The following is a 26,305-nucleotide window of genomic DNA, read 5'->3' on the forward strand; positions in this document are numbered from 1 at the left end:
ACTGACGCCTCCCAACAAAAGTCCTCGGCCGTTTCTCAATACCCAGTACGCCAAGTTCGAACTCGTGAACTCCGGGAGTCTAGACTTGCGGAGTTCAGTTGGAAGAACGAACTCCCGGGGTACGGGAGGACGGGAGAACGGGAGGACGGTGTTTTTCTGCATTTGGAACAGGAACGTACTTGATGACGTCATCGTTTTTGCCGGTTGACGGCGTTCAACTTCCGGTTATTTTCACTGGTTAAAATAAAATAAACACTATAAAAAACAACTCCGTTTCATTTGTATATTTTATTATATATTATATGAGGATATAATATGATGTTTTCTTTTTATACAAATATGAATATAAATGTTTGGGAACAACCGGGAATACGGGCGGATTACGTAAACACGACAAAACGCTTTAGTATAACGTTATAGTTGTATAAAAATATAAAAACCCTCCCTTAAAACGGACCGATTAGTCCGATATCACAGCCTAAAGTGTTTCGTTCAGAGACCAAAGTCTGCCTTTTAGACGCACAGAAAACAGCATTGCTTTACCACACTACAATCATACAAGACCAGCGTCAGATTTCAGAGGGTCACGCCGGGACAAGGCAGTCATCAGCGGGGTAGCAGTAATGCTAAGTGCCCGGGCCAACTTGCTAGCGGCTAGCGAGGTAGCTAGCCGTGATAGCCGTTAGCGGCGAAAACGTCGGAATAAAAACTACGTGCTACAGTAATAAATCACCCACAGCACCGATTTGAAGTTGTAAAAATGACATTCCCGCAAAAATACATAAAAACATTTATTCACCCCAAAACAGTAGAATTTCAAAACTTCTAACGTTAACAATTGTGCGTCTTCTCCTCCGCCATTGCTTTATTGAAATGCATTCTGGGATACGTAACTGCCCAAAGTCCACACAAGTCTCCTCCGATGCATCCCCGGTGAAATGGGCGGGGCAAGAACACATCCGGGGTATTTGACCGTACTTGGCCAGATGCGAACTTTGAATTGGAACAGTACTCGGTCCGACGCTGATGACGTTTCTCAAGTCCACAAGAACAGAAGTACAGAGAAGAACGCATATTGAGAAACGGCCCTCGTTTTTAATCGCAAGATGGCGCTGAAGGACAGGGCAATTTCAAGTAGCAAACTTTTTGAATTAAATTAGCCTCGCATGATTTAATTTAAACATCTTGTATTCATATCTGTATCAACTAAATCAGTTTCTTACCGTTTACCTGTAAAGTAAGTGCCGTGTTAATGAAGTACAACGTATCCGGTCGGTAGAAAATAGGCTAATTAGCGTAAACGTAACTGCTGTGTATGCTAGGTGAAACTCAAATAACGTTAGCTTAACGGTAACTAGCGTTAGCTAAATCAACTAAAATAAAGGCTACACTAAATTGTTTCATTAAATACACGTTCCTTTTGTACTTATATTAAGTTAGGGGCGTATTCAGCGTTGTAAATTCCTTTTTTTAATTATTTTTAACAGCGAACAACGTGATGGGCACAAGAGACTTTTCGCGAATAACTACGTGTGTTTCGGCTAGGTATGTCGTTTTGTCATGTTTAAAGTTACTTATGAAGAATGAATGGAGACAGGAGTTTCTATGGAGTGACAACGAGAGGGGAGAGTAGCACCAACTCGGCTCTTATGCCTGTTCGGGTCACTGGGTGGCGCTGTCCACCGCCACACCGAGCACCCTTGAGGAGACAAACGGGGATTAAAACATCTCGTCTCATTAAGACAGCGACAGAGAGACGAGCCGGAGTCCCCGAGTAGCTGCGAACTAATCTGTCTGCGGGGATCAGTGAGTAGTCGCGGTCGCTTCTCACATGGCCGCGGGAGGACGAGGCTGTGTGTGTAGAGAGAGGAGAAGGTCCTGAAGAAAGACCCGGGGAACCGCTCCGTCTCTCGTTATTTCTCCCGGTCCCGTTAGGTGACATACGCGCTTCATCCCATGGTGATCACTGGGATCCAAAAAAAAAACTGCCGAGGGGGGAAAAGCGAGCTGTTTTTTTATTGTTTTTTTTTGTAAACAATACAAAGTGATGCAGTCACTGGATGCTGTTTGAGAAGAGAAGGAGCCGAAGACACCCAGAGGACTCATCGATGTTCTCCTCAGCAATAAAGACATTATAGTAATTTATCTTGGACGCAGAGGCCAAGCAAGGTGTCAGGTGAGTAGGAGTGATTTATCTTTATTTTCTAATATCTTTGTCATTTGTGAGTGCTGGTTTATAGTGCGGATGTGTGGCGACCAGTCAAACTTTGCCAGATAATTTCATAGAAATTACTTGTGTGCATGTGTGTGTGTGTGTGTAATATGATATGGCTTTGTGGCACATGCCGTCTCTAGGACAATGCAAACGTCTAAGTGAGTCAGTAATGATCGGTGACTCCCGGACGTTACAGCCAGTAGTAGATTAATAGTACAGAGAATAAAGGAAACAAATGAGTAGCGTTACTCCTCATCAATTATGCCAGACAGCTCAAGCAGACATATTGTATAACACTGTAAGAAAACGATTAAAAGTGGTCGGCCACTGCTAATTTCTTTTTCCATTGTGCCAAAAAATCCCCCTCGGAGCAGCTAATAAAATTTGAAAAGCCTAAATATTGATTCAGCGCAATCAGTAAATGAATGGCCGGGTAGCCCATTGAGGACGGAGACAAACGCTTCCATGGTTACATCCAGGATCTCCAGTGTGATTACTGCGCTTTGTGTGGGGTTTTCTCTCCCTCTCTCTCTCCCACTGAAATAAAACAACAATTCAGGGGGAGCTGCCACACATGGCGAGCTGGAGACCCTCTCATAAAGGCTCCGTTGACTAATCTATAGGCTTACTCGGGCCATAAGTAATCTTGGCACACTTAAAGTTGCGCACATGTGCTGTTACTGTTAAATCAACGAGCGGCGCCCCGTATAGTTTCATTGTGCTGCTGCTTCTTTGCGTATTTTACGCAGATGGACCGGCTCCGTAGTTTGGACGTTTAGAGTTGATGTAGTGGTGGTTGTGGGGGGTTTCAGTCCCTTTTTAATAATTTAATATGTCCATCTTGTATCAAATTGATTTGACATGATGTCATCCTGGTGCGTCGCTTGTAAATCTCTTTTGTTGCCTCCTCTGTGGTGCCTCAGCAGAGTTAAATCCTTTTTTTCTCACTGGGGAGGAAGGGAGGGAGCTGCTTCTGTATCCATTCAGCACTTACACCTGCTCTTCCTCTGCGCCAGCCTTCACTGGTAACTGTCTGGAATGTATCTTCCTATTAAATGGTGACATTATTGGATCAGTCGGATAGTCTGTCAAAACTTGCTGTGAAATGTTCCCTCTCCTCAAACCTAAAATCTGGATTTTTCCATCTTCTCAAATCCACAGGTCAGTCGATCTGTTTTTTTTTCTTGTAGATTCAGATCCTCTAAGATCCACACTTGCGCAGAGCTCAGATCCTTTGTTTGTCAGTGTTTATGTCATCGCCTGGCAGGGGTCAGCCCCCAGTCGCCTGTGCGAGGGTCTGAATGTGATTCACTGGGCGGAAACTGTTTTACTGCCTGCCTCGCTCTCGTTCTGTCTCACCCTTCTAATGGCTGCACGGTACAAAAGGGGACAGTGCCATAAACAGCGCCCGTTCATTGATGAAAGGTGCTGAAGTGTTGCACATTGCAGACGGCAGCAGATTGATGTTTGCTGGAGACGAGAGGGCTTCCATTCCCAGTATGTGTGACAGAGGGAAATAGTAGATGAAGGCACAGCTCTAAATACACTTAACCGCCCTGCAACAGGCTGTGCCCGCCTCCGCTGATGTGTGTGCCGTGGATCATTGTTGGGGGCAGTTTTAAAGGATGTCTTTGTCTTTTGCATGAAGGAAATGCATAAAGTTGGCTTTATAGATACTCTATATGGAAACATACGTTATTTGCTTGCTTTCTGCAGCTTATATTTTTCATGATGTGACATGAGAGAACCAGCAGACCGTAATATTCTACACCTCTTATTAGTTGGTCTGGTTTTCATTTCCACACCTCGAGAGGATAAAATGTTGCACCTACGTTCCCACTTCTCCCTCAAATTACCATTTCCCTCAGAAGTACCATGCCGTAGCACAATTCATAATCCTTTGGTGCAAGACAGATGTATAGCTTTAACCTGCCTCCTTTCATACTGGGAGCTGACAGGGTGCACTGAATGCTTTTTTTTTTTAGTTTATGAACCAAAAGGTGCCAATATATTTGAAACACTATGTCAATGCATAACTGAGATGTGGAAGGTTTCAAGGCTACAAGATTAATTTATTTTATTCATGCTACACACACATAATAAACATAATTAAAATATTTAAATTATAAAAGAATAAAATAAAATAAAACAATATATTCTCATATATAACGTTATAAGAATGATGAAAACCGGGACATGGCAAGACGTTTTTCACTTGCACACATTGTCATGAGCTTTTGGTGCTTTTGGATTTAAATATTTTCCTATGATGTACACGGCGACAACATTATAGGGCTAGGCGATATACAGACAATCAAATATCTACCAACATATTTGACCAAATACCTCAATATTGTGATGATATTGTAGGGTTGACTGTTGGTGCTTTCGCAAAATATTTACACAATGAGATTTTTGATAAATAATCATCATTAGTGTGTTTATCATTTCACTGAATTTGAAGACTTGATATTTGAGCTATTTGGGGGAAAGGTACTGTTGTAGGCAGACAGTATAATTGAGGCTCTCTGGGAGAAAAGAAGCATGCTGTAGTTTAAGAAAATGCAAATGCAGGAAAATGTCTAAAGTAAGTGATCTCACTGTCCGAGAATTGAAAATAATTCGTTTTTAGTTCAGTCCTGATGAAGCTCAAATTGCATTTACTAAATTTGTAATGAACATCCACATAAAAAAATAAAATTGGAACAATGCCAGTTCATATACGTCTTTCTATTCTTTAACTTCTCTCCCAACATGATTTAAGGTTGAGCGAGAGGACGAATTCAAGTCATGAATAAGTCTCTTAAAATGTTCTTTGTGATTTTAATACTTTGTTTTCAAAAATATAATTTGACGGTCCGTGCTTACAGGAGACAGTATCATGTTTTAGTAGTTGTTGTCCTTGGAGCAGAGGGACAAGAAAGTAGCGGGCCCTCAGCGATGGCCAACAATCCTGAGGTCTCTTTAGTTGGCCTGACCAACCGCATATAGTTCCCCGTGAGAGGATGCTAGTATGGCCCCTGCTGCAAACCCTCGGCCATGACCCTGCTGTCAACTCTCATAAGTGTACTCTTCAGAGGTCTGTAGGGGCGACCGAGGTGCCCTTCCACAGCTGCCCAGCATCTCCATTCAAGTATTAAACTTGAACTCTGACCTCTTGCGGTGTTAGTAAAGCTGGTGGCCACAGATGGGGCAAAATGCCCTTTCCTACCTGCTGTGCTGAATATAATGCACAGCCAGTTTCTCTATTAGGTTTGACAATTATAGTTTGAATTAATCCATAACAGCCAAACATCAATTTGATTTTGAATGTGTTTGTAATGCGTTCATCACATTCTCTGATAATTCCATTTAAATCCAGTTAAACTAAAGCAGATATGTTTCATTTCAACTTGCAAACTGCATGGAAAATCAGCAGGAAGCACACAGAGCAACATCCTATTCTCAAATGTCAAAACATAGTGAAACGTCTTGGAAGGCTGTTTTTCTCTGGTTCGCATTAGCTTGGCTAGACTCTGTAGTTTGTACAAATTAAATTACGTCTCATGGACTGTTGAAAGCAGGGAATTCTCTTTTTATTTTGATCATTGAATGACTTATTATCTCGCAGCCATAAACCTGCTCCGCAGCCTTATTTGATAAATGAACACACTATTTAGTTGCTGTTCACCGATCCCATTCTTTAAACGTGCAGACCCCCACATGGGCCACTCCGTAGGGCCATAAATCCCCATGAGTTCTACCCCCGTTGCCTCGCCGGAGCCACGTGGAACACATCCCACGGTGGCCTCTGCTTCATGTTCTAATTTAGACTGGTCAGGTTGAGTGGGCCACACTTCATGTTCGGCTTGAAGGACATCATGGCTATCCATCCTCATACTCTTCCTTCTTTGTTAGTGCCGCCGCTGCCTCTCACCAGGGTCTTTGTGTGCATGTGGGTATGAGAGAGAGGAGGGTCGAGCTGCCTCTTTAAAACATAAACCTGTTGATGTAGGTCCCCGACTCTTAGATCAATCTTCCCAAACTGTTAGTTCTCTCCATCAACCCTTCAATCTTATTTATCCATCATATCCAAATGTGTGTGGATGACGCATTCTGTATGATTTCATCCAGCTACACACACTCAGCTCCCCCCACCCCCCATCTGCCCCGTCCCTTACACCAGCCCCTCTTTCTTTCTTTTCTTGTCTTTCTCTGTTTATCTCTCACTCCCCTCATTGTACTGTAGTTGGTCATGGCAGAGGAATTCCTTGGGTAGGTGGGGGTGGTTGACCCGAGCACGGCTGAGAGGTGAAGGGGTGTGTGTATTGTTGTAAAAAGATGTACTTGTCCACTTTCTCTCGATGCCTTTCATTATAGATTAAAGCTTCGTGAGCAAAACGTCTCACACGATCAGGATCGCTTGATATCAAATGGAGAACACACCCTGCATCGCTGTGTCTTTCATTGTGTGATCCGTGAATATCTTTGGAGGGGAAAAAAAGGTTTGAGATTCGATTGAAATGCATCCCATGCAAGATAAGATTTTGAAATTGTTTTATGCAAGGTTATGACGGGACCTGTTCACTTACAACACGTACGCACCTGTTAGTGCACCCTCACATTCACTGCTGCATAACAAACAGTTCTGTGAATGACTAGATGAAAGCTAGGCACAACAGTTATTATTTTTTCTCTATGATAATCAGAATCCGTTGAAAAGACTTGTTCGGGGATTTGCTTCCTCCTCAATCGTGCCATCTGGCCCTTAGTTTTCCCCTAACGCTGCAAAGGCCTGAAAGACGGGCTCTCCCACACCTACTGTACCGAGGATGTGTGTGTGATGCATGTCCTTGTTTAGGAGTGATAGAGCCAGGAGAAAAGGACTGAGTCTGAATAGGATGATTTGGATTCTTTGGAGAGGAGGCCAGCATGCCAAAAATAGGAGAAATAAAAGAATAGAGAACTGTTTCAATTTTAGAAATGCGCAAAAAACACAAAAAAGCAGCACGGGTGAACAAAAGCTTGCTCCTCAAAATTGTGTGCTGGTCAGTGAATCGTAAAGTCCCACTTCTTCTCCAATGAAAATACTCCCCCGTTCTCTGTTTTGGGAACTCTTTTGAAATGCAATTAGCATTTCATCCAGGCCCAACTAGTTACATGCAATGAAGTAATACCCTTTTCTAATTTGGCCCTTTGGTGTGCGAGGCTGTGCAGAGCACACAACCTTGTTTAATCCTCTGAAAGTGCTTTTTCTGTCTGCGTCCATTACTGTGTGTCATACAGGCTAATCAGTCAGCCAGTGCTCAAACTGGAAAATGCTCTAAATTGCTCACGCACTGGTTCCTGCTCAATTGGAACCACTTTACTTTTTCTATATTCCTTACCTCCCACTATTTCCTAAGAAGAAGAAGAGAAAAAAAGTCTTGTTTTTAGCTAGGGATGCGAGATGCCATTGGCTCGACTTAAGAGCAGCCGACCACGGCCGCGTGGACAATAGCTCAGGAAAACTCTCCCGCTCTCTTGTTTCTTTTTTTCACAGTAAAATGCACACTTGATTGGCAGCCTCTTGCCCCTGAAGGAGAAATGCCTGGTTGAAAAGTATCGTGTGACAATAGTTGGAAGGCTGACCTCATGCATTTTTGTTCATTCAAGTGTTTTCTCCTTCCCTGTGTGTGGAATGGCATACTTTGGCTGCAATTCAGCCCATTGCCATCCTCATTTCCCCCCCAAAATTGTTCTCCCCTTCTTGTTGGACTAATGGTAGGCTTTCTGTTTTTCTCCTTAAAATAAATAGAATTCTGTTTTGGGATAGAACTTTCCAAAATAAGCCAAGTGAGTAACACAGAGTTTTGTCAGATTTAATGATGTATGTTTTAGGTCTACTCGCTTATTAAGTTTCTTAATTTCTTCTCCCCAACTTCTCTGTATGGCGAGAACATTCACTGCTCTAAAAATACCAGGGGGAGAAACTACATGTGAAGTGCAATTATGGGCTCGTGAGTTGACCGGGTAAGGCAGCCGTGGCTACGCCAGGCTGAGAACGGACGGTGGGTGGTTTCTGTGGCAGGGCCCGACACACAGCGGGCTGGTGGCATCGCTTAGCGTGAATCGCAGCTCAAACAGAAAACAATCCAATAAACAGCAGAGGAGGCACCATGACTTTGGGACAAACGCATAGACTTATAAATACGTACAGAGCTAAAACTGCAGCCTTTCTATGAAAAGAGAAACATTTTACACAATCATTTGTTTTTATTTAATTCGATTTGTCTATTCAATTTTGTGTCTAAGGCATCAATGGATTCAATGCATCTCTGCTTCTGCTGCTCATATTAGGCATTTTTCATATTTAGTCTGACCTCTGAATAATAGGCCGGCCACAAGGCACTTCCATTTTCCACTGTTCATACGTTCAAAGAATTGGCTGAGCAGTCACCCCCTAAATTGTACAGATTTATATAAACAAAGGCTTATTATCACCTCGTTCTGTATGCATCTACCTCTGTGTTTATCTCTGTCGGTATCAGTCATACTGTCCGTTTGCATGGTTGGTTTTCTTTGTGTGAATTTGCCCTTAGGAAACACATAAATGTCCCAGGAAGACTGTTATTATATTAGCTGATGTTAATGACAGAGCAGTTTATTTTTGTGGCCAGACTGACTCCAGATCACCGACCAGAGTTGTAAGATTGATGAATGACATCCCAGTTAAGGCCTCCCAGTGTCAGACAAGTGGAGATCACTTTCTGTCTGTGTGTGCGTTTGTGTGCATTTGTGCGCCAGATATAACCACAAGCTTTTCACCAAGGGCGTCTCAGGACCAGGGAAGCCTCAGGGCAGGGAGGCCTCATGGGAAAGCCCTTGATTAAAACTCTACAGACTATTATCCCACACACCCTCTACCAAAAAGTAAGAGTATCGCTTTCCTCTTTTAAAGCTTCCGATATAGAATATTCTCTGTGAAATAACTATTTAAGCAGAGTCCTTGGCTATGATTAAAGGGGTTGGTACTAACCTTGAGAAGCTACCAGAGTGTCAAAAACGGGATGACAGCTTCTGTATTTAATGAGACAAATCAGGGTGGTGTATATGTTTGTTACCAAGGAAACATTAAAGTCACTCACTGTAAAAAAATAAATAAATAAATGCATAAAAAAGACGACACACTGCACGTGCTATGCAGTGAATCCTGCTGTGTCACACTTACTCCTCTGACTGTTAAGACTTAGGATTTCAGTGAATAATTGACGCTAAAGATTACGACACAGAAGCCACCGTCGGGAGAAACCCAAGAGGCATCAGCACCGAGCACTGACCCCAGCACCAGCAGCACTGAAACCAGACACCTCCTCAGCACCTCGCACAGGGATATCCAGTAGATCAGTGAGTGAGTGAGTGTGTGCAGAGTGTCCGCAAGGGATCCAGTGTACCATTTTTGTGAACCAGGCTCCTCACACCAATAGGCTGCTTTTACGAAGGGCTGACAGGTGATCACTACTGACCAGCACCGATGTTATCACTGTCGACTGGTGATGGTGCGTATCACGTTTAAGCCTGTCAGGATGGCCGTCTGGTTCTGAGCTATCCATCACAAAGATACAGGAAAAGGAGTTTGTCTCCAAGAAGAAGTGTGTGACAGAGAGAGATCATTAGATAGAGAGGGCCGAGTATTGGATGCGGATACTGGAGGGATACGTGTGTGTTTTGTGCACATGTGTGTGTTGTGCCTATGCATTGTTCCCTCTGGTCTTTGATCTGAGCTTAGCCGGTGAAACGAGTGGACTTAGTGGCACTCCTGTTGTAGCTCAATGCGCAGCGCTAAGAAACTTTCCTGGCAGGCACAACTCCTGCTTGTGCGAGAGGACCATAATTTGAAATGACTTTGCATATTGAAAAGAAGAAAGAAGTCAGCTGGAAGTATTATGTAGTGGCTGAAATTGGTTATGGTGAAAGCAGGTTCACAGTCAAGACTTAACAAGATACTAATCAGGTTTAAATAACGAGGAATTTTTAACTAGTTGCCTGTGAAGAATAATTCCAGGCCAATGGTTCATTTTCATTTGAGCTTGATGACTGTATTAGGAGTACACTTCACTTTGTTGTTTGACATTTGACATTGTTGCTCTGTTGTGGATGAATATAATGATGTGCATCACATATTTAGCCAGTGCTATATAGAGAGGGCAATAAATATTTATTGGAACACTGTGTGTGTTCCAGGAAATAAAGTAATGTAATATAAAAGAAAATGTCAGCTGACTGAGGTTCGAGTCACAGAATAAGTCCATAAAAGCAATTTTGGATGGTCGGAATTTGAAGTCTCTTTAGTTGTGGTGTTGTGTGGCTTGTTAGAACGCCAGGTCCCAGTGTCCTGGCTCCAACCGTCATTTTCTGTTCCTTTGGCCCACAATATTTGTGATGGACAGTGCGTTTTCATGCATTTCAGAACTCTCCAGTGTCCTGGCCTGTCACCCAGCTGTCTGTCTGAGCATTGAGAGCTCGCATTTTTGGATGCATATGCTGACGGTGCCAGCTCTGGTGTGTGTGCATAACTGTGGACCTCTCTACATGGACTCTGACTTCCAGGCGTATCAATGTCAGAGGTCTGAGCCAGGCACTCCATGTCGCCTTTTGCTTTGACAGACAGATCACTGCTCCTCTTGTAACCCCTGGGGTCAGGGTTGGCACAATGTATGATGCCACCACAAAAACAGCTTATAAAACAGACCTGTACCATCTGCTTTGTATCAGGCCGTTTGAAGGAAGCGCGGCGTCCGGGTCAATGGATGCGGAAGGGACCACCCCTATAGGGGGTTACGTGGTTAGAGGGTTGGATGCTCGCTACCATCCATCTAAAAGATTGTGGTCTCAGTGATGTTCGGCACTTGGAAGTGAGGTTTTACGATACAAAGACTTACTGAAAAAATGCCGTGTGGGAAATCAGATTTCTTTTTGGTCTGAAAACCAAAAGCAGGCATGACATATAGGGAGATAGAAATGTTTTTTTTTTTCCTATATGATAAAATTGTGCTGATTTTTTTTGTGTGCATACTGTGGTGAATGAGCCATTGCTATGACCATCCTATGCCTTGACTGTCCAATATGACTCAATTAGGCAGGCAAGTGGATTCAATAGCAGGTGTCAAGATGCTATGAAATTGCACATACCCTGAGGTACACTATTACCTATGAGAGTATAGCCTTCTGTAGACTTACACGGTGTAATGCAGTTCCAGTGAGATGGCAAGAGAGAGGGTTAATAGCTTTTCACTCAAAACTCTCAGTGAGCGGTGCAGGAAGTTCCCAACCCCAGGAGAGAGGGCAGGGCGAATAACAGGATTTATTCTCTTTGTCCGGCGACACACTCACCTCTCTTCCCCCTTAGCCTCACCCTCTGTTCCCCACTGTCCAGCCCCACCAGCTCTAAATCCTTTTTTGATGGATTTCCCAGCAATCTCTCCACCGCTGGTACTCACTCTCTCACACACACACACACACACGTGCCCCTTGACACCACATAAACTTTTACACATGATCTCGCTTTCTCACACACACACACGCACACATCTGTATTTATTGATTCTGACTATAGCTGTCAATCAGCAACTTCTAATGCGGATACACCGTCTTGTTCTCCTCCCTAAGCTGACAAACTGATTGATGGATGGTTGCTATTTAAACAACCGCCGCTACTGAGAATAACTCAGATTGATATAACAGTAATGGAACATATGAAAAATGGGATATTTGCAAAGTCCAACTTTCCTAAACGATTTCTGCTTTCAAAAAGAGACCCAAACAGCATGACTTCATCAACCGTAGCTGCTGATGTTCTTTTTTCAACCTTGTAATTAAGAGCAATTTCTTAAAGACCTTACGTGTTCATACTGTTGGCACGGCTGCGTGGTGCAGATTATGAATGGGATGGATGGGAGGCAACAGGGGAGGAAAAGACAAGACGGAGTGGCTGCAAGTTAGCTATAAGCTGGCTCCACCCCATTTGTCATGCTGTGTTGTTTTGTTGAGTTAACCATGACAACTGTCTCAGTGTCTCCATCCAGCTTTAGGATTATTCTGGGTGAGAGAGGAGAGGAGAGGAGAGGAGAAGTGGAGGGAAGAGGGATGTAGGAGAGAAGTCAGTGTGATTGGAGGAAACGGAAGAGCAGGAAAGATGATTAGAGAGCAAGAGAGAGAAGAGAATGTTGGCAGCGCAGAATCGTAAGCGAGGCGAGTCTGAACTACTGAAACGAAAATTTTTTTTTTCTGGCATGACATCACATCACTGCGGTCATGAAGCATAAACTCAACAACAACTAATTTAACAATTATGACAACATGAGGACAACAATCGTTGAAATTATGGAATAATGTTATGAATCATTGAGACCACAATGAACAGCAAGCCTGCCAGCCCGCATGGCTGCACATTTTCAAAAGGCCATCTGCACATCTGGCCACTCAATACTGCCTGTAATCATATTCATTCTAATCCATACTGACTGTATTTTCTTTTATTTCTTAGGGGTGATAAGTAGGTGTGTAGGTGTTTGTATATGCCTAGAATTTTGACTGAATGTGTGCAGTATTATGGAGTATAAAAACATCTCTAAATCACAAAATCTGAGTGCATTTATGTAGGTACCATGTTCATTAAAAATGAACATTCTGTAACTTTCCCAAATTTACAAAATTCCTTTATTTGGTTCTGCTTTACTTCATTTTGTCTATCTTTCCAGCATCTTCTTTTCTAATACTTCCTCCATGTGCTTCCCCCTGTAGGAATGCTCCCTGTCCTCCTGCTAGCTGGGTTCATTCTGGCTCTGTCCATCCCTGGCACTACGTCCGAGTCAGCCACACTGCGGTTCCTGGGGCAGACTGACTTCGTTGTCAACGAAAGCAGCACAGCTGTGGTCCGGCTGGTCGTGGAGAGAGTGGGAGACCCGGTCAACGTGACGGCTTTGGTTCTGGTAGGACATCGGACAAAAATGTCAAGTCATGGATTCAGTCTTTATTGAACCACCTTGCTGTGTCGCTGTGCTTTCACCTTTATTTTCCAGTGAAGAGTCAGTGACATTTTTTTTTTATCTATGGCAGACAGTGGCCAGTAAGCAGACCTTGTGTGTCTGTGGAAACAGTTTTTTTAACTCACAGAATGGCTTTTGGCTTTACGTTCTCCACATGGAGAGTATCAGCTGCTCACAGTTGGTGTCTGGTAAGGCGAGCTGGCTTCACAGCGTAGTGTGGTTGGGGGGTTTCCTATGCTTCTCGATATCTTTAGCATATTTTTCTTACATTAACTATTATACCTGGTTTGCTTTAATAATATCAGCATTAATATCAAAACTCCAAATCAAGCAGATAAGGCGGCGGCAGAAAGGAAAGAAAATATCTCCTCTCTGCTACTGGGAAGAGCTGAAAAAGGCAAAGAAAAACATCAAGCTGGGGTCATCCTACTGGCTGAGTTGTCCAAGTCATAAACCATGTACCCGCAGCATCCTGGGATCAAATCCATCTTTGATCTTTTGTGCCACGCTGTCTCCATCTCTCTCTTGTGCTTTTCCTGTTTCTCACACTATCAAATAAATGTCAGTAGTTTTTCAAAGAAAGAAAACGCACAAAGAGCAAGAAATCTTACTTCAGTTAAATGGGGAATGACACAAATTATTTTTTTCTTGTTTCACCCAGCTAGAGGGAGTCGACACAGGGGACTTTGAAGCCATTAATGCTGCAGCCTTCCTGCTGTCCACCGAGTCCAGTAAGACCATCTTCATTGCTGTGAAAGATGACGACTTGCCTGAAGCGGATGAAACATTTACATTCAACCTCACACTACAGGTAAATGCCCATTCATTGTCTGCACGTATATGTGTGTGTGCTAAATTCTGCTTCTGGATTGATGATGACTCCCTCTCCTCTTCCCCCCACGCTCTCCTCTCTGGAGCTCCAAGCTCCTTTTCCACAAAGTCCCATTGTTCTAGTTCAGCCTCAGACCGTCTTACACCCCAACCCCATCTACGAGGCAGTAGAGAGTGGGGGTGACCGCCACAGTAAGCCTGCGAGGCTCTGAGCTACATGGTCTTTGATGTGTGTGCTCCATTGGACTTTTCCAGGGCTGGTCTGGCCGGGGCCAAATATCGTGTGCTCCTCTGAGGTTCCCCACTAAAAGACACCTTCGTGAAAAGAAACTAACATTGACAGCCAAAGCCCCGCTGCACAGTAGATTAAAGTGATTCTCTCATTCACTCTCCCCATTGACTTTGATGGGCATGTCCGTTGCGAGGATTTCATTTCTGTATACGTTGTGTGTTCGCCGTTGCATTTGTCACACTATTGTTGATGAAAGCTCAGTCTCTCGACACAATGAGCCGATAGATTCACAACCAAGTACATTCAAATCCTGTCATGCATTTTGAGACCACCATATCATGAGAAGGAGCGACTAGCTTACATTCTTGTTCTCTAGTTACTGTTAGATTTTTTAATGAACAGATGGCTTGTATTGTTTCTCTTTTAGTGGAACGGCATTGTGCTTTTTTTATTGCCCATACTGTTGTAATATAACAGCTATAGACTTAGTAGTTATAGTTAATAATATAATAGTAGTATAATGATTTTTAATGGGTAGACATTGTAAATCCTTGTCAAAGGAATCCCCATCACAGCCCAGGATGCCTTACACCTAATGACTATCTCCATGGTTTCATGTAGCCTATAGCTGTCAACTTTGATTGATGAGCTAGGGGGGCCTGGTCTTGCTGTCTGCCTGTCTTGCCCCTCACTGAAAGACCTAAGACAAAGGTCACTGTGAACCACTATTATTGTCCGCTATGTATATTTAGCAAACGGCAACAACTCTGGACAGCTTTAAGCAAGAGTAACTTTCTTCACAACATTTTCAATTTGACGCTACATTTTTGTGACATCTGGTTAAAATCCAGTAGCGCAAGCCCATATTTAGCCTATGACTAGAGTGAAAGACCAGATGAGGCCCACTTAGCCCTTCTGTTTACACTACAGCAGAGACAAAGCTTTGGCCAAATGCTGCCCTATCGGCTTACTGAAGGACTGTCTGGAGGATGAATGTGCACTACAAGGGGTGTCATAGATCAAGCACAAATAAATAAAGGATTGATCGGGGTATATTTATCATTTCTGACAGCTCAATCCATGAAATCAGTTTCAGTGGAACATAATGTACTAATTTTGTTCGAAGTGAGGATGACAAAACAAGAGTAAAATATAGAAACTTTGTGGAATTGATGTGGACCAGAGCAGGTGCAGCCTGCCAGCACTGTGCGGGGAACAGACAGTACGAACAAGCAGTACGAACAAGCAGTACGAACAGATAGTAGGAACAGAAAGTAGGTACAGACAGTACAACAGACAGTAGGAACAGAAAGTGGGAACAAACCATAGGAACAGACAGTAGGTCGTAGCCTGTTGGATTGGGTAAGACTTGCTTTATGTAGTGCTGCATTCTTATAACAAAGCTGGCCTTTTAAGTAGCCAATTTGTGTGTGTGAATCGCTGTATGTTTGAGTATGAGTTTGTTGTTGGGCACACATGAATGCGCATGAATGTGTGTGAGCAGATTCCTGGCTCGGCCAGTGGCTTGGCTTTGTGAAAGCGTGTGGATTCTGTGTCTGTGAGTTGACCGCTACAAGAGCTCAGCAGCGGAAAGAAAGCTCTGTTACAGCTGGGAAAAGCCCTGTTTCAATAGAGGGATGAATGCAAGAGGCCTAAGCGCTTTCTTGTTTTTTCATTTTCCCCTTTGCCTGCTCTGACCTTAAGATGCACACACGCATGCCGTTTTTGCTAAGAAACATTCAATTGGATTGTGTTTTGGCTGGGAAATTGTTTTTGGGGAAGAAAATGATGTTTGTGCATGTCATACTATGCCAAGGCTCTTATAGCTGATCATTTTCCACAACACCTACACATATACTAAGCCTATGTGCAGATGTTTGGATTTTGCAATGGGATTTTGGAAGTTTAGACTGAAACATGTGCACTTGAGCTCAGACATGGTGGTTGTCAGCACAGTTGGTCCATGAGATGCTTGTGAAAACATTGGTAGGTTCACTAACGGAGATCTTGGAAAGTTACACCAAATAACAAGTCTGTGGTCTTTCACTTTAATGGTGTTCAGAAGAAGGAAAATCCTCCTTGCACAGATCATATGTTTTGTCTCTTTTTGTTGGGTTAAGAACTCGTAGTGTAATCCCTGTGAAGTCGCTGTGTGATTTTAAGCCTGGCGAGATTTGAAGTTTGTGAGGTCTTAGTGCCGAATCACAGAGCACAGCGCAAGTCCTGAAGAGGCGTCCTGCGGTGAGATAACCTGACAAAACTAACCAGGCTGAGACCACTACTTCCTGCCTTTGTGTCTGCTCATCAGGGTCTCTCAGTGGGAGCACGGAAATGAAGTGAAGACAATTGATAAGGCAGGCGTTCTGGTTTTTCAGAGCAGACGTCGGGGGGACATTAAGATGTGTTCAGGTACATACTGTCGAGCCAGGTTTTTCCTAACCGTATAAATTCTCCTTGCTTTCCAGAGCTCCTCTAATGGCGTGACGTTGGGAACACCAAACAAGGCAACCATCACCATCCTGTCTAATGACAATGCCTTTGGAATTGTTGCCTTCAACTCGGTAAGAAATGCCTGTCATCCACATGCAGCGCGTATTCATTTGTTAACTCACTTTGGTCTCATCCATTACAGTCTATCGTTTAATTTCTAAATATGATTACTCCCACATCAATGTGTCCTAGTTTGTGAAATTATTTGGGAAAAGGACAGCTAATTTAAATCAAATTATTCGGATAATAAGAGAAATCTTTCAGATTTTTCCTTAAATTAAAACTCCAAATAGTTTTTAAAACAAGCGACACTATCTAGACTTTTCTCCTCACCCCTTTTAAAGAATATAAAAGGTGCTGAATTTATTGTCTTACTGAAACAAAATAAATCAATATAATCCTCCATATTAATCCTGCTTCCAGTCATTTTTCCAGATACACTGTCTCAGATTTGTGCCTGTGGTTACCAGTATTGTGAAACCTTATCTGCCACACCAACCTGCACTTACACCATTAGCATGCACTTGCATTTGTGACCCATTACCATGTTAGTAAGTGGTAGTAGAAAGTAAAGGATCAGGGTAGGTGGAGTGATGTGGACCCAGTACTGCAGAGAGGGGTTCAATCATTCAACAATGCAGTTGTGGGTGAAGTGACCATCTAGTGGTTGCGGGTTCCCAGGGGTAATTAAAACCACAACACTGACTTATTAGTGGAAGTTTTAGCGTTTCCATGGTAACTGCGGTATAACTGTTTGCCCTACCACCCCCAGATGGTCTCAGATGCTGGATAATGATTTGGCTTGCTTAGAATCAATAAAAGCCCGCTGGCCTTGGGAGATGTGTTTATGTCCGTGTACTAAATTAATTCCTATGTAGCATTTATTTGCTTTATTTTCTTCTCCATTTGTGTTCTCCCGAATCTCTTTGGTTATGGCAAATTGAACTTAATTATGTCGAAAAACAAAAGGGGATTTAGCTTTGAAATTTGAAGACCACAATAAGGACTTCCAAATACAGTTAGAGTGAAAGTGATGGTTTCTCCATGTTGTCATGGAATATATTTTTTTAATGCTGCACATGCAGCTCCGATCACTTTCCTTTGTGCCTGTCTCTTTCAGTTTAGTTTCCCTACTTTATTAGCATGACCTTTCATCTAAAGTACTGCTGGCAAAGCAATTCACAATAAACGATAAAAATATAGGAATTTATCAGTTTGAACACATTGAGATTTAGGATCGCTCACTATAATGTAATGATCATCTATAAAAAATGTGCAGCAGTTCCAAAATTTTGATTGAACCCATAGCATGAAAGACATTCAATAAGGATAACTGATAAATCAAATGAGCAAAGTCAAATCAAACGCTCTCTTGGTTTCATTGTTCTGTTGTCAGATGGATGTACTTTAAAAAGCTTACTTGTTCTACCTGTTCAGGTCCCATTTAAACTCAAATGTACTGTGTTTTGCTTTGTTTCAGATTTAAATGTGCTGTTGAAATTGATTAAAATGAACTCACTGCGTTTGTTTGTTTGTCTTTTCATCTCAGACTGAAGAGATTGTAGTGGATGAACCAAGAGGAAGGAACCATTTTGTGCCTTTCACCCTAATTAGAGAAAAGGGAACATACGGAACCGTGACTGTGAACTTTGAGGTGAGAGGACAATGTACAGCAAAGCAACAAACCCAAGACACTGTGCTTTATAGTATTAAAGGAGGACAGACATTGTTATAGATATGTTTCTGACAAATTTAGACTTAAATGGGAACATCTCATTCTATGATTACATATAATTGAATGAGAGGAAGTAGTTTATCTCCATAATTTATATGCAGCATTACAGTAATGAAGTCTAAACATCACCGTGACTCTTCCTGTTCAGGTCTCCGAAGGTCCCAACCCTGCCATTGAGGACCTCAGTCCAGACAGAGGGAACATCACCATTCCCGTGGGACAGGCTGTAGTGCACTTCAGTATCCTCATCCAGGATGACCAGGTATTGATCACACCCCTCATTTGAAGCTGATCCATATACGCGATCACATGTCACACATATATATGGAAAAGCGTGTGCCTATCTGTCCATCTGTCCCCTTATCATCTATTTTAGATATTGTTAGTTTGGGTTTTTTGCATTTAAAAATAAAATACAAATTGCCCGCGTTGGTTTGACATTTTCAAACATGTCAAAAGTTTAAAGTTTGAAAGGATCAAGCAGATTTTTGTGCAACCGTATGTGAATGTGTTTCCTTTCCATTGTTGGCCAGATCCCAGAGGATGATGAAGTGTTTTCAGTCAGGCTAACAGGCGTGGCAGGTGGAGCCCTCCTCAGGCCCAACGCCAGCAGTCTCCAGCTGAGAATCCGGCGTAATGACAGCCCGCTGCGGTTCTCCCACTCCATCATCGCGGTACCAGAGTCCGCTGGAGTCATTGCCCTCAATGTGACTCGTGGTCGGTTGACTGAGGATGGTCCGCTCATCGGCTCTGTTGACACCGAGGTTCCTTTCTTTCAATCCAGTTGTTCATGTACCTTGACTTGTCACTAGAGAGAATAGGGCACAGCCACTTTAATTATATACCTACAGCATACGATATACTATATACGACACTGTATGTTGATGCAGAGAAATGTATATAAACCATCTGGGCTATACTTTCTTTAGGTCTCTGTAGATTACATGGTGGTGAGCGGTGGAGGACTGGGCAGCGCCACACCAGCTGTGGATTTCCTCGACCTACAGCCTGTGAGAACAGTTACATTCCCTCCATCCGTCTACAAGGCCAGCCTGTTATTCAAAATCAGTGATGACGATGTGCCAGAGATCGCGGAATCATTCCATGTGGTCCTGCTGGAGGAGACCATCAGAGGAGATGCTGTGCTGGTATCGCCCAATGCTGTGCTGGTGACCATCGAGCCCAATGATAAGCCTCATGGCGTCCTGTCAATCAGCAGCAGCGCAGTCCTTCAGCCAATCGCCATCAATGAAGATCTGACACAGAGGTGGATAACTTGCTTATGAGTGTGTTTTACTGCGTATATGTTGTCCCACTGATTGGGTACAAAAACATAAGGGAATCATGATGAAGAAAAACACATCCAAGATTCTTGTATCTTTAATCAGCCTCAATCATTTCTCCTAGATTTGATGGAATCATCATTGTAAGAAATGGAGGCAGCTATGGTGCAGTGTCCGCCAACTGGTCCATCAGTAGGAACTCCAGCGATCCCTCCCCGGTATCTGATGACTTGAGGCCGGCAGCGGGGACAGTGAGATTTGCTGCCGGTCAGGTGACGGCTGTGATTCCGATCGACATTGTGGCAGATGATCTACCTGAAGAAGCAGAGCCTTTTGTTCTCAAGCTGCTGCCCAATACTGTAACTGGAAATGCGGAGGTCGACGAACCAATGGAGGTCAGTTTAAAGGAGATCTGATAGTCCATTTTAATTATTTATTGGGTTGCTAAAATGGGTTTGTAACAGAGAGAGAGAAGAGAGACATAAGGGTTGCACTTGTTAGGTAACATATCTCCCAGATGTTGTGCAGGTGTTATACATGTGTTTGTGTCTGACCTACTGTAAGGTACAGTGGCAAACTTGGCACGTTCTACAAAAGTGGACCCCTTAGTGTGTCACTTTGCTCTGTGGGTGTTCCCTTAATGTGGCTGAATCAAAACAAAGCGAAAACAGCAGGCACGCTCCGTGTGTGGTGTCTGTGTGTTCTTTTTAGAAAGCGTGGGCGAAGTGGTGACAGGTTTTTTATAGCTTCCATCTTTGTCCAAGCCTCTTGGCCATGTGTGAAAGCAGTGGGCAAAGCAGTGGGCAGATCTAAGTCTTGTTTATATTGAAGGCATGAGATGAGACGCTTTGCTTTGGTCACAAACAAACACGCACCAAAAATCGCCACCTCAGGTCGTGAGGTTATGGGATCGGTTTGCCGTCTGTGCAGTAAAAGTTGCCTCAGCTGAAATTCCTTGAAGAATGAATAAAAGTTGGGTTAGTTAATCAGTTTCAATTGTCAATAATGCTTAGATATATCACAGACATTATACTGAGCTGTAAATTGGCTATTGTGGGCATGCCAGGCAATGCATCAGACAAGTGTAGGTTTCAGGGAAATAAATGAGCCTCAGTTAAAATGCTCATAAAAACTACTCTAGCAGTCTTAGCAAAGTTAATTAAAGAGACTGCCTCTAAAGTTAGCTCAGGGCTCTTTTTTACTACTTTCAGTCTCTTGTTTTCTTTCCTCTCTCTGTCCCTCACCTCTCCTTTCTTCTTCTTGCGACCCACGAAACAGTCTTTGTAACACAAAAACAGGATGCACAACATCATACTCAAAAGTAATTGATGGTAAATGTGGACTTCAATCACCTTCCTCCTGCACAGGGGATCGCACGCAGCCTGGACGTGCTCCCTTAAAGCCGGTGCAGTGCAACTGGCCGATCCGTCAAACTTTCTTTGAAAAAACGATCCCAGTGATTTTATTGATGGCGTTTTTGGGGGGAGATTTGCAGACTAACAGGGACCTGTGAGGGGCTTTTTGAGGCAATAAGTAGCAAAGTTATAGTTCATCAACATCACTGTTGTCTTTCCCAGTCCACAACAAGGTTCTGTGTGTCTGCATTTGTTTTTGGTAATTCCCTCTTAACTCAAAATGTAACATATGCCTACTGTCTTCCCTCTCCTCCCCTAGATGGTGTTCTACATCCAGGACAGCGATGATGTCTACGGGCTTTTTCGGTTCGACCCAGCAAAAGAGCAGAGCATCCAGAGCCAACCTGAGGGTCGTTTCCTGTCGCTCAATTTCCTGCGAGATGGTGGCACACTGGGTGATGTATCCATGACCATCACCGCCCTCTACATTCCTGCGGGCCCAATAGACCCAGTGCTGGCCCGGGACCAGGTTCTGAATGTCAGCAGGTCCGTTAAGGTGCTGTTTTCCCGTGAACGGATGGTCCACGTCATACTGCCAATCAGGAATGATGCCTTCCTGCAGAATGGAGGTCATTTCTTAATACAGGTAACAATGCTGGAAACGATACACAGAGCAACACTTACAGTAAGAGACACATGTGGATCAAATTAAACATATATGTTTATATGTATTTCACTCTTAATGACATTTGCATATTTTACGTTTTTAAGTTGTAATCCTTTTGCTTGCACGCCCAAAATCTGCTCTTTCTGTTTGTGTTGCACTTGTGGCCAAATCCGTGCCATCCAAACTTTAAGTGCCCTATTTGCATGTGTGAACGGTTTGACACTGGCACTTAAATCTGGCATGTTGCTATGGGATTTACCCAACTGTCCAAACAAACAACACCACCTAGCTCTTAAAGCAAGCAGAGAAGTTCAAGAAAAGCCTCCTTCACATTCTGTAGAACCACACACGTTCAGTGAAACACTTAAAAAGGAGTGAATAGCACTGCCGGGTCCTTCATTGCATCTTTAAAAGTGACAACAGAAATAACTAGATGACGAAGAATATATTAAGCCCATTTGAGCCTTTTATTAATATAGTTTTTTCTTCTGTTTCCCCTAGTTGAACACACTGGAACTGGTTGATATCAGTCCCTTAATTCACTCCAACAGCCCAAGGTTTGGAGGACCTCTTAACCTGACTTTGACTGTCACCCCTGACATTGCTAACGGAGAAATCGGCTTTACAAGTAACACCACAGTGGTGGTTTATGAACCAGAGGACAGCAATACCAGCACAGTAAGATATATGGCCCCAGTTTTTAACAATGCCATATCAGTTCTTCTGTGCTTCCATTAACAGATTATATTTGATGCTGCAGGTAAGCCTTCCCCTGCGCCGTGACGGGACAGATGGTCAGGCTGAAGTCTTCTGGAGTCTTCAGCCAATTGGAGACAATCGTGTTGACATAACTGTTAAAGACTTGGCACCTCTAAGTGGCTCTGTGGTCTTCCTCTCCGGGCAGAGTGACGCTTCCATCAACTTCACCATCATGGCTGACGATATCCCAGAAGTCAACGAGACCTTACTGCTCACTCTGGATAGGTAGGGATATTAAAATCCAGGAAAAATCATCGTTAACCAACCATTTTCAATCTTCTCTGAGCACCACTCTGCAAGACTTTTGATTGCCACTCTATATGAAGTCGTGTCATTGTCTGTAATCCAGCCGATGACTGTAGTGTGATCTGCAAACGACGCAAGAGAGTTCTCTTCATGACGCGGGAAGCAGTTGTGGGTGTGAAGCGTGAACAGGAGGGGGCTGAGCACACAGCCCTGGGGGGCTCCATTATTCAATACTGTGGTGGAAGTGGTGTTGCCAATCTGAACTGCCTGGGGTTTATTTGTGTCTAATAACTAGTTGCAGAGACCAGATTGTTGTCATCAGTTTCATGTGGGAGGTTGCGTTAAATGCTTAGTTGAAATCAACAAACAACAATCTGATGTAGGTGTTGTTTTTTTTCGAGATGCTGAGTGGAGGGCAGTGGAGACGGCATGCTCTGTCGTTTTTCTCAAGATATTTGTGTGAGTGTATGTGTGTGTGGTTTTGTGGTAGTGGTTTGGGGGTGGATTCATCTGTTCCATGTTGTATGTCTATGTTCTGATGAGAATGGCAGCTCTCTCACCCTCCCACTCCTCCCCTGCAGGGTGGAGACTGCTCGCTTTATAGTTTACTTCGGGTAAGTGGAGAGCGGAATGAACCTGAACCTTTTGTGTGGTGTGAATCAAGACTTTGTTTTTCAGCGAAGTGTCTACTTCAGGATTTTCTGGGGTCTTTGGTCGACGTGGGGATGAGGGGGACTGGGCTGGGGTGGTGGATTCAGTGATGGTGTGAAAAAAGGGAACCCAAAGGAGAGAGGTTGTTGGGAGTAAACAGAGAATCTTCTTTATGTGTTTCGCCCTAATTTAACCAAGCTCGATTGTGTGCCCTTTTAAATTGAGTCAGTGTTTGTATGCATGCAGCGCCTTGGCTGTGACTGTTTGTTTGGAGTGCCTCATTCTGTCATGTCTTTGTCTTTAATTTGCCCATCATGTGATGCTTGCTCGCCTCCAATTTTCTCAACATACACACACACATGCACCCCCTGTGGAGCAATAAAGATGCAGACATGGCGTTGAGTGACATTGTTATTAAAAGCGGTCTAAACAGCAGGACCTCAACATATGGAGCCAATAATGAATAAGCATCACACAATACAAGGAATGCTTAACTAGGTTTGGATTAAAGTTGAGTCTCATTTGATATCACGGTTTAAGAAACTTGCATTTCAGAGTTTCCATCTTATTCACAGTGTAGGGTTTAAGTAGTAATCACTTGCTATTGTGATCTAACCCTGTTTATGTGTTTATGTGTAACAGGAGTAATGTTGAGAACCAGATCCTGAAAGCCGGCTTCACCAGCAAAGAGATCATCATCCTGGAGAACGATGACCCTGGGGGAGTCTTTGAATTCGCCTCATTCTCCAGAGGTCCATGGGTCATCAATGTAAGTCTTGAAACTGCAACTTCAAACTGTAAGATTGTATTTAAATGTCTTGGGTTGATTAAAATGTTCCATTAACAGCTCAACTCCACATATTGTTCTTTTGTCTGTTGTCTCTGGTTCTGGACACATCTGTAAACTTTCAACTTACCTAGGAGGGTGAAGCCGTGGAGCTGCATGTGGTCAGAGCCCAGGGACAGCTGCTGAAACAGCTGGTGCGATATGCTGTCATGCCTTCAGGCAACACTGAATTCTATGGTGCCACAGGCATCCTGGAGTTTAAGCCAGGAGAGAGAGAGGTGGTAGTGGCACTGGTTGCAAAGCCTGATGGGGTACCTGAGGTAAGAACATGATCAATTCAGTGTTGACCTTTCCAAGTTTATATAATAACTATTTAATTCACTACTAAATGTCTGTTTTTGTGTGCATTCAGCTGGACGAGACCTTCTCCGTGGTACTTAGTAGCTACAGCACTCCACCCAGTCGCCTAGGCAACCGCAGAGAGGTCAACATCACAGTGCGGAAGAATGACGACCCCTTTGGGGTCATTGAGTTCACCCAATCCGGACTGACCGTGGCCATCAATGAGAGCAAAGGGGACGAAATGCACCGGGGTACTTAGCAGTCCTTTAGATAATGGTGATGCTCTTCCATGTCAAGTGGCTTCTCATTGAAACTGAAAATGGACCTAATTGGAGGGAAACACAGAGTATTTGTCTACGTAGGGAATAACCTGGACAAAGTTTTTATTTTAAATGTTTGTGTATTGTATATTAATGTGTTCAAGAATGTCAACTAGTCCACACAGTGATAATGCAGAGAAAAGTGCATACACAAGATTTAATGACTTTGAAAGAATGTTTCAATATCTAAATACATGCCTGTCTCTCCTGATTCACCTTCAGCGGTGTACCCTGTGGTGAGGAACAGGGGTCACTTTGGAGAAGTGTCAGTTTCCTGGGTATTGGAGCCGGCCCTGTCCGGAGATGTCAGCCCCCTCCAGGGAAATCTCACCTTTGTGGAAGGGGAGTACCTCAAAAACCTCACTCTCTTCTCTGTGCCCGATGAGGTAAAATGATAAACGCAACTCCAAAACCCCCATGCCATCCGAATTTGAGATCCATTTCCTTGTTTAATTTGAACTCATTTGTTATTTAAGATCCCAGAGGACATGGAGAATTTCACCGTCACACTGTTAAATGCTACAGGTGGTGCGAGACTGGGAAACATACTAGATGCCAATTTACAGATTAATAAGAACGATGACCCCATTTACTTTTCTGGTAAGGATACTCTAAAAGACTAATAACATAATGATATATTCTAGATACAGTCATTCACCTCCTTGTCTCTCCTACCACGCCTCGCCCTCTCCTCAGAACCTGTGGTCGTGCGGCTTCAGGAAGGAGGCGTGGCCAACTTCACTGTTCTGAGGGCAGGCCGGGCGGACTTTGTTGCCACGGTGATGTACCGTGTGGAGTATGGCGAGGCATCTCCAGGGGACCTCACCATGCTGAGTAATGAATCGTTGTTGGTGTATGACGTTGGTGAATGGATGAAGAACATCTCTGTGGCTGTGAACGACGACAACATACCGGAGACTGACGAACCCTTTTACATTGTTCTCTATAATGCTACTGGTGAGTGTTGGGCATTGCTTTGTGAATGTGTGCTTATATCAGGCAATGCAGTGGCTGTCTCCTATCTCTATATATGTCGGTCCCTTGAGATAATGAAAAAAGTTGTAATCTGTATACGCTCCAAGGATTAAAACAGCTCAAAGTCAGTTTTTCTCATTTGTAAGTGCTCTCCTAATACCACTATTGTCTGTCAGGGATGGGAATGAAAGACCAGTGGGCCCCAAAAGGACTTTAATTACCGGACTCCAGACATTCTAAGACACAAAGACTGGCCTCTCCACTCTCTTCTGTTCTGTTGATTGACATGGAGTAGAGTCGAGAAAGGCTTAGTCTCTGGTTTATGCCAAGGGATTGTCCTTTTTAGTGATTGTGTTAAGTTAATTATCTTTATGTTTGAGGTCAATCAAACTCATTGTGGGACTTATGGTG

General features: G+C 43.4%; 1 protein-coding gene across 1 annotated transcript in view; it reads left to right on the top strand.

Annotated features, from left to right (window-relative positions):
• The first annotated feature begins 2,090 nt into the window (after positions 1 to 2,090).
• The window catches only part of adgrv1 (adhesion G protein-coupled receptor V1), a 97,759-nt gene continuing 73,544 nt past the window's right edge, over positions 2,091 to 26,305 (top strand). Inside the window, exons 1-18 of the mRNA XM_084025728.1 lie at positions 2,091 to 2,176; positions 12,977 to 13,164; positions 13,883 to 14,032; positions 16,750 to 16,845; positions 18,324 to 18,428; positions 18,658 to 18,771; positions 19,043 to 19,273; positions 19,439 to 19,776; positions 19,917 to 20,187; positions 21,467 to 21,793; positions 22,316 to 22,492; positions 22,575 to 22,798; positions 24,113 to 24,239; positions 24,392 to 24,577; positions 24,670 to 24,850; positions 25,142 to 25,305; positions 25,396 to 25,519; positions 25,616 to 25,876. Coding sequence (XP_083881854.1) covers positions 12,979 to 13,164; positions 13,883 to 14,032; positions 16,750 to 16,845; positions 18,324 to 18,428; positions 18,658 to 18,771; positions 19,043 to 19,273; positions 19,439 to 19,776; positions 19,917 to 20,187; positions 21,467 to 21,793; positions 22,316 to 22,492; positions 22,575 to 22,798; positions 24,113 to 24,239; positions 24,392 to 24,577; positions 24,670 to 24,850; positions 25,142 to 25,305; positions 25,396 to 25,519; positions 25,616 to 25,876 — 3,262 coding nt within the window. The 5' untranslated portion in view covers positions 2,091 to 2,176; positions 12,977 to 12,978. The remainder of the gene's footprint in view (positions 2,177 to 12,976; positions 13,165 to 13,882; positions 14,033 to 16,749; positions 16,846 to 18,323; positions 18,429 to 18,657; positions 18,772 to 19,042; positions 19,274 to 19,438; positions 19,777 to 19,916; positions 20,188 to 21,466; positions 21,794 to 22,315; positions 22,493 to 22,574; positions 22,799 to 24,112; positions 24,240 to 24,391; positions 24,578 to 24,669; positions 24,851 to 25,141; positions 25,306 to 25,395; positions 25,520 to 25,615; positions 25,877 to 26,305) is intronic.

The sequence above is a fragment of the Eutrigla gurnardus genome (genome assembly GCF_963514095.1).
Source record: "Eutrigla gurnardus genome assembly, chromosome: 13".
NCBI classification, from domain to species: Eukaryota; Metazoa; Chordata; class Actinopteri; order Perciformes; family Triglidae; genus Eutrigla; species Eutrigla gurnardus.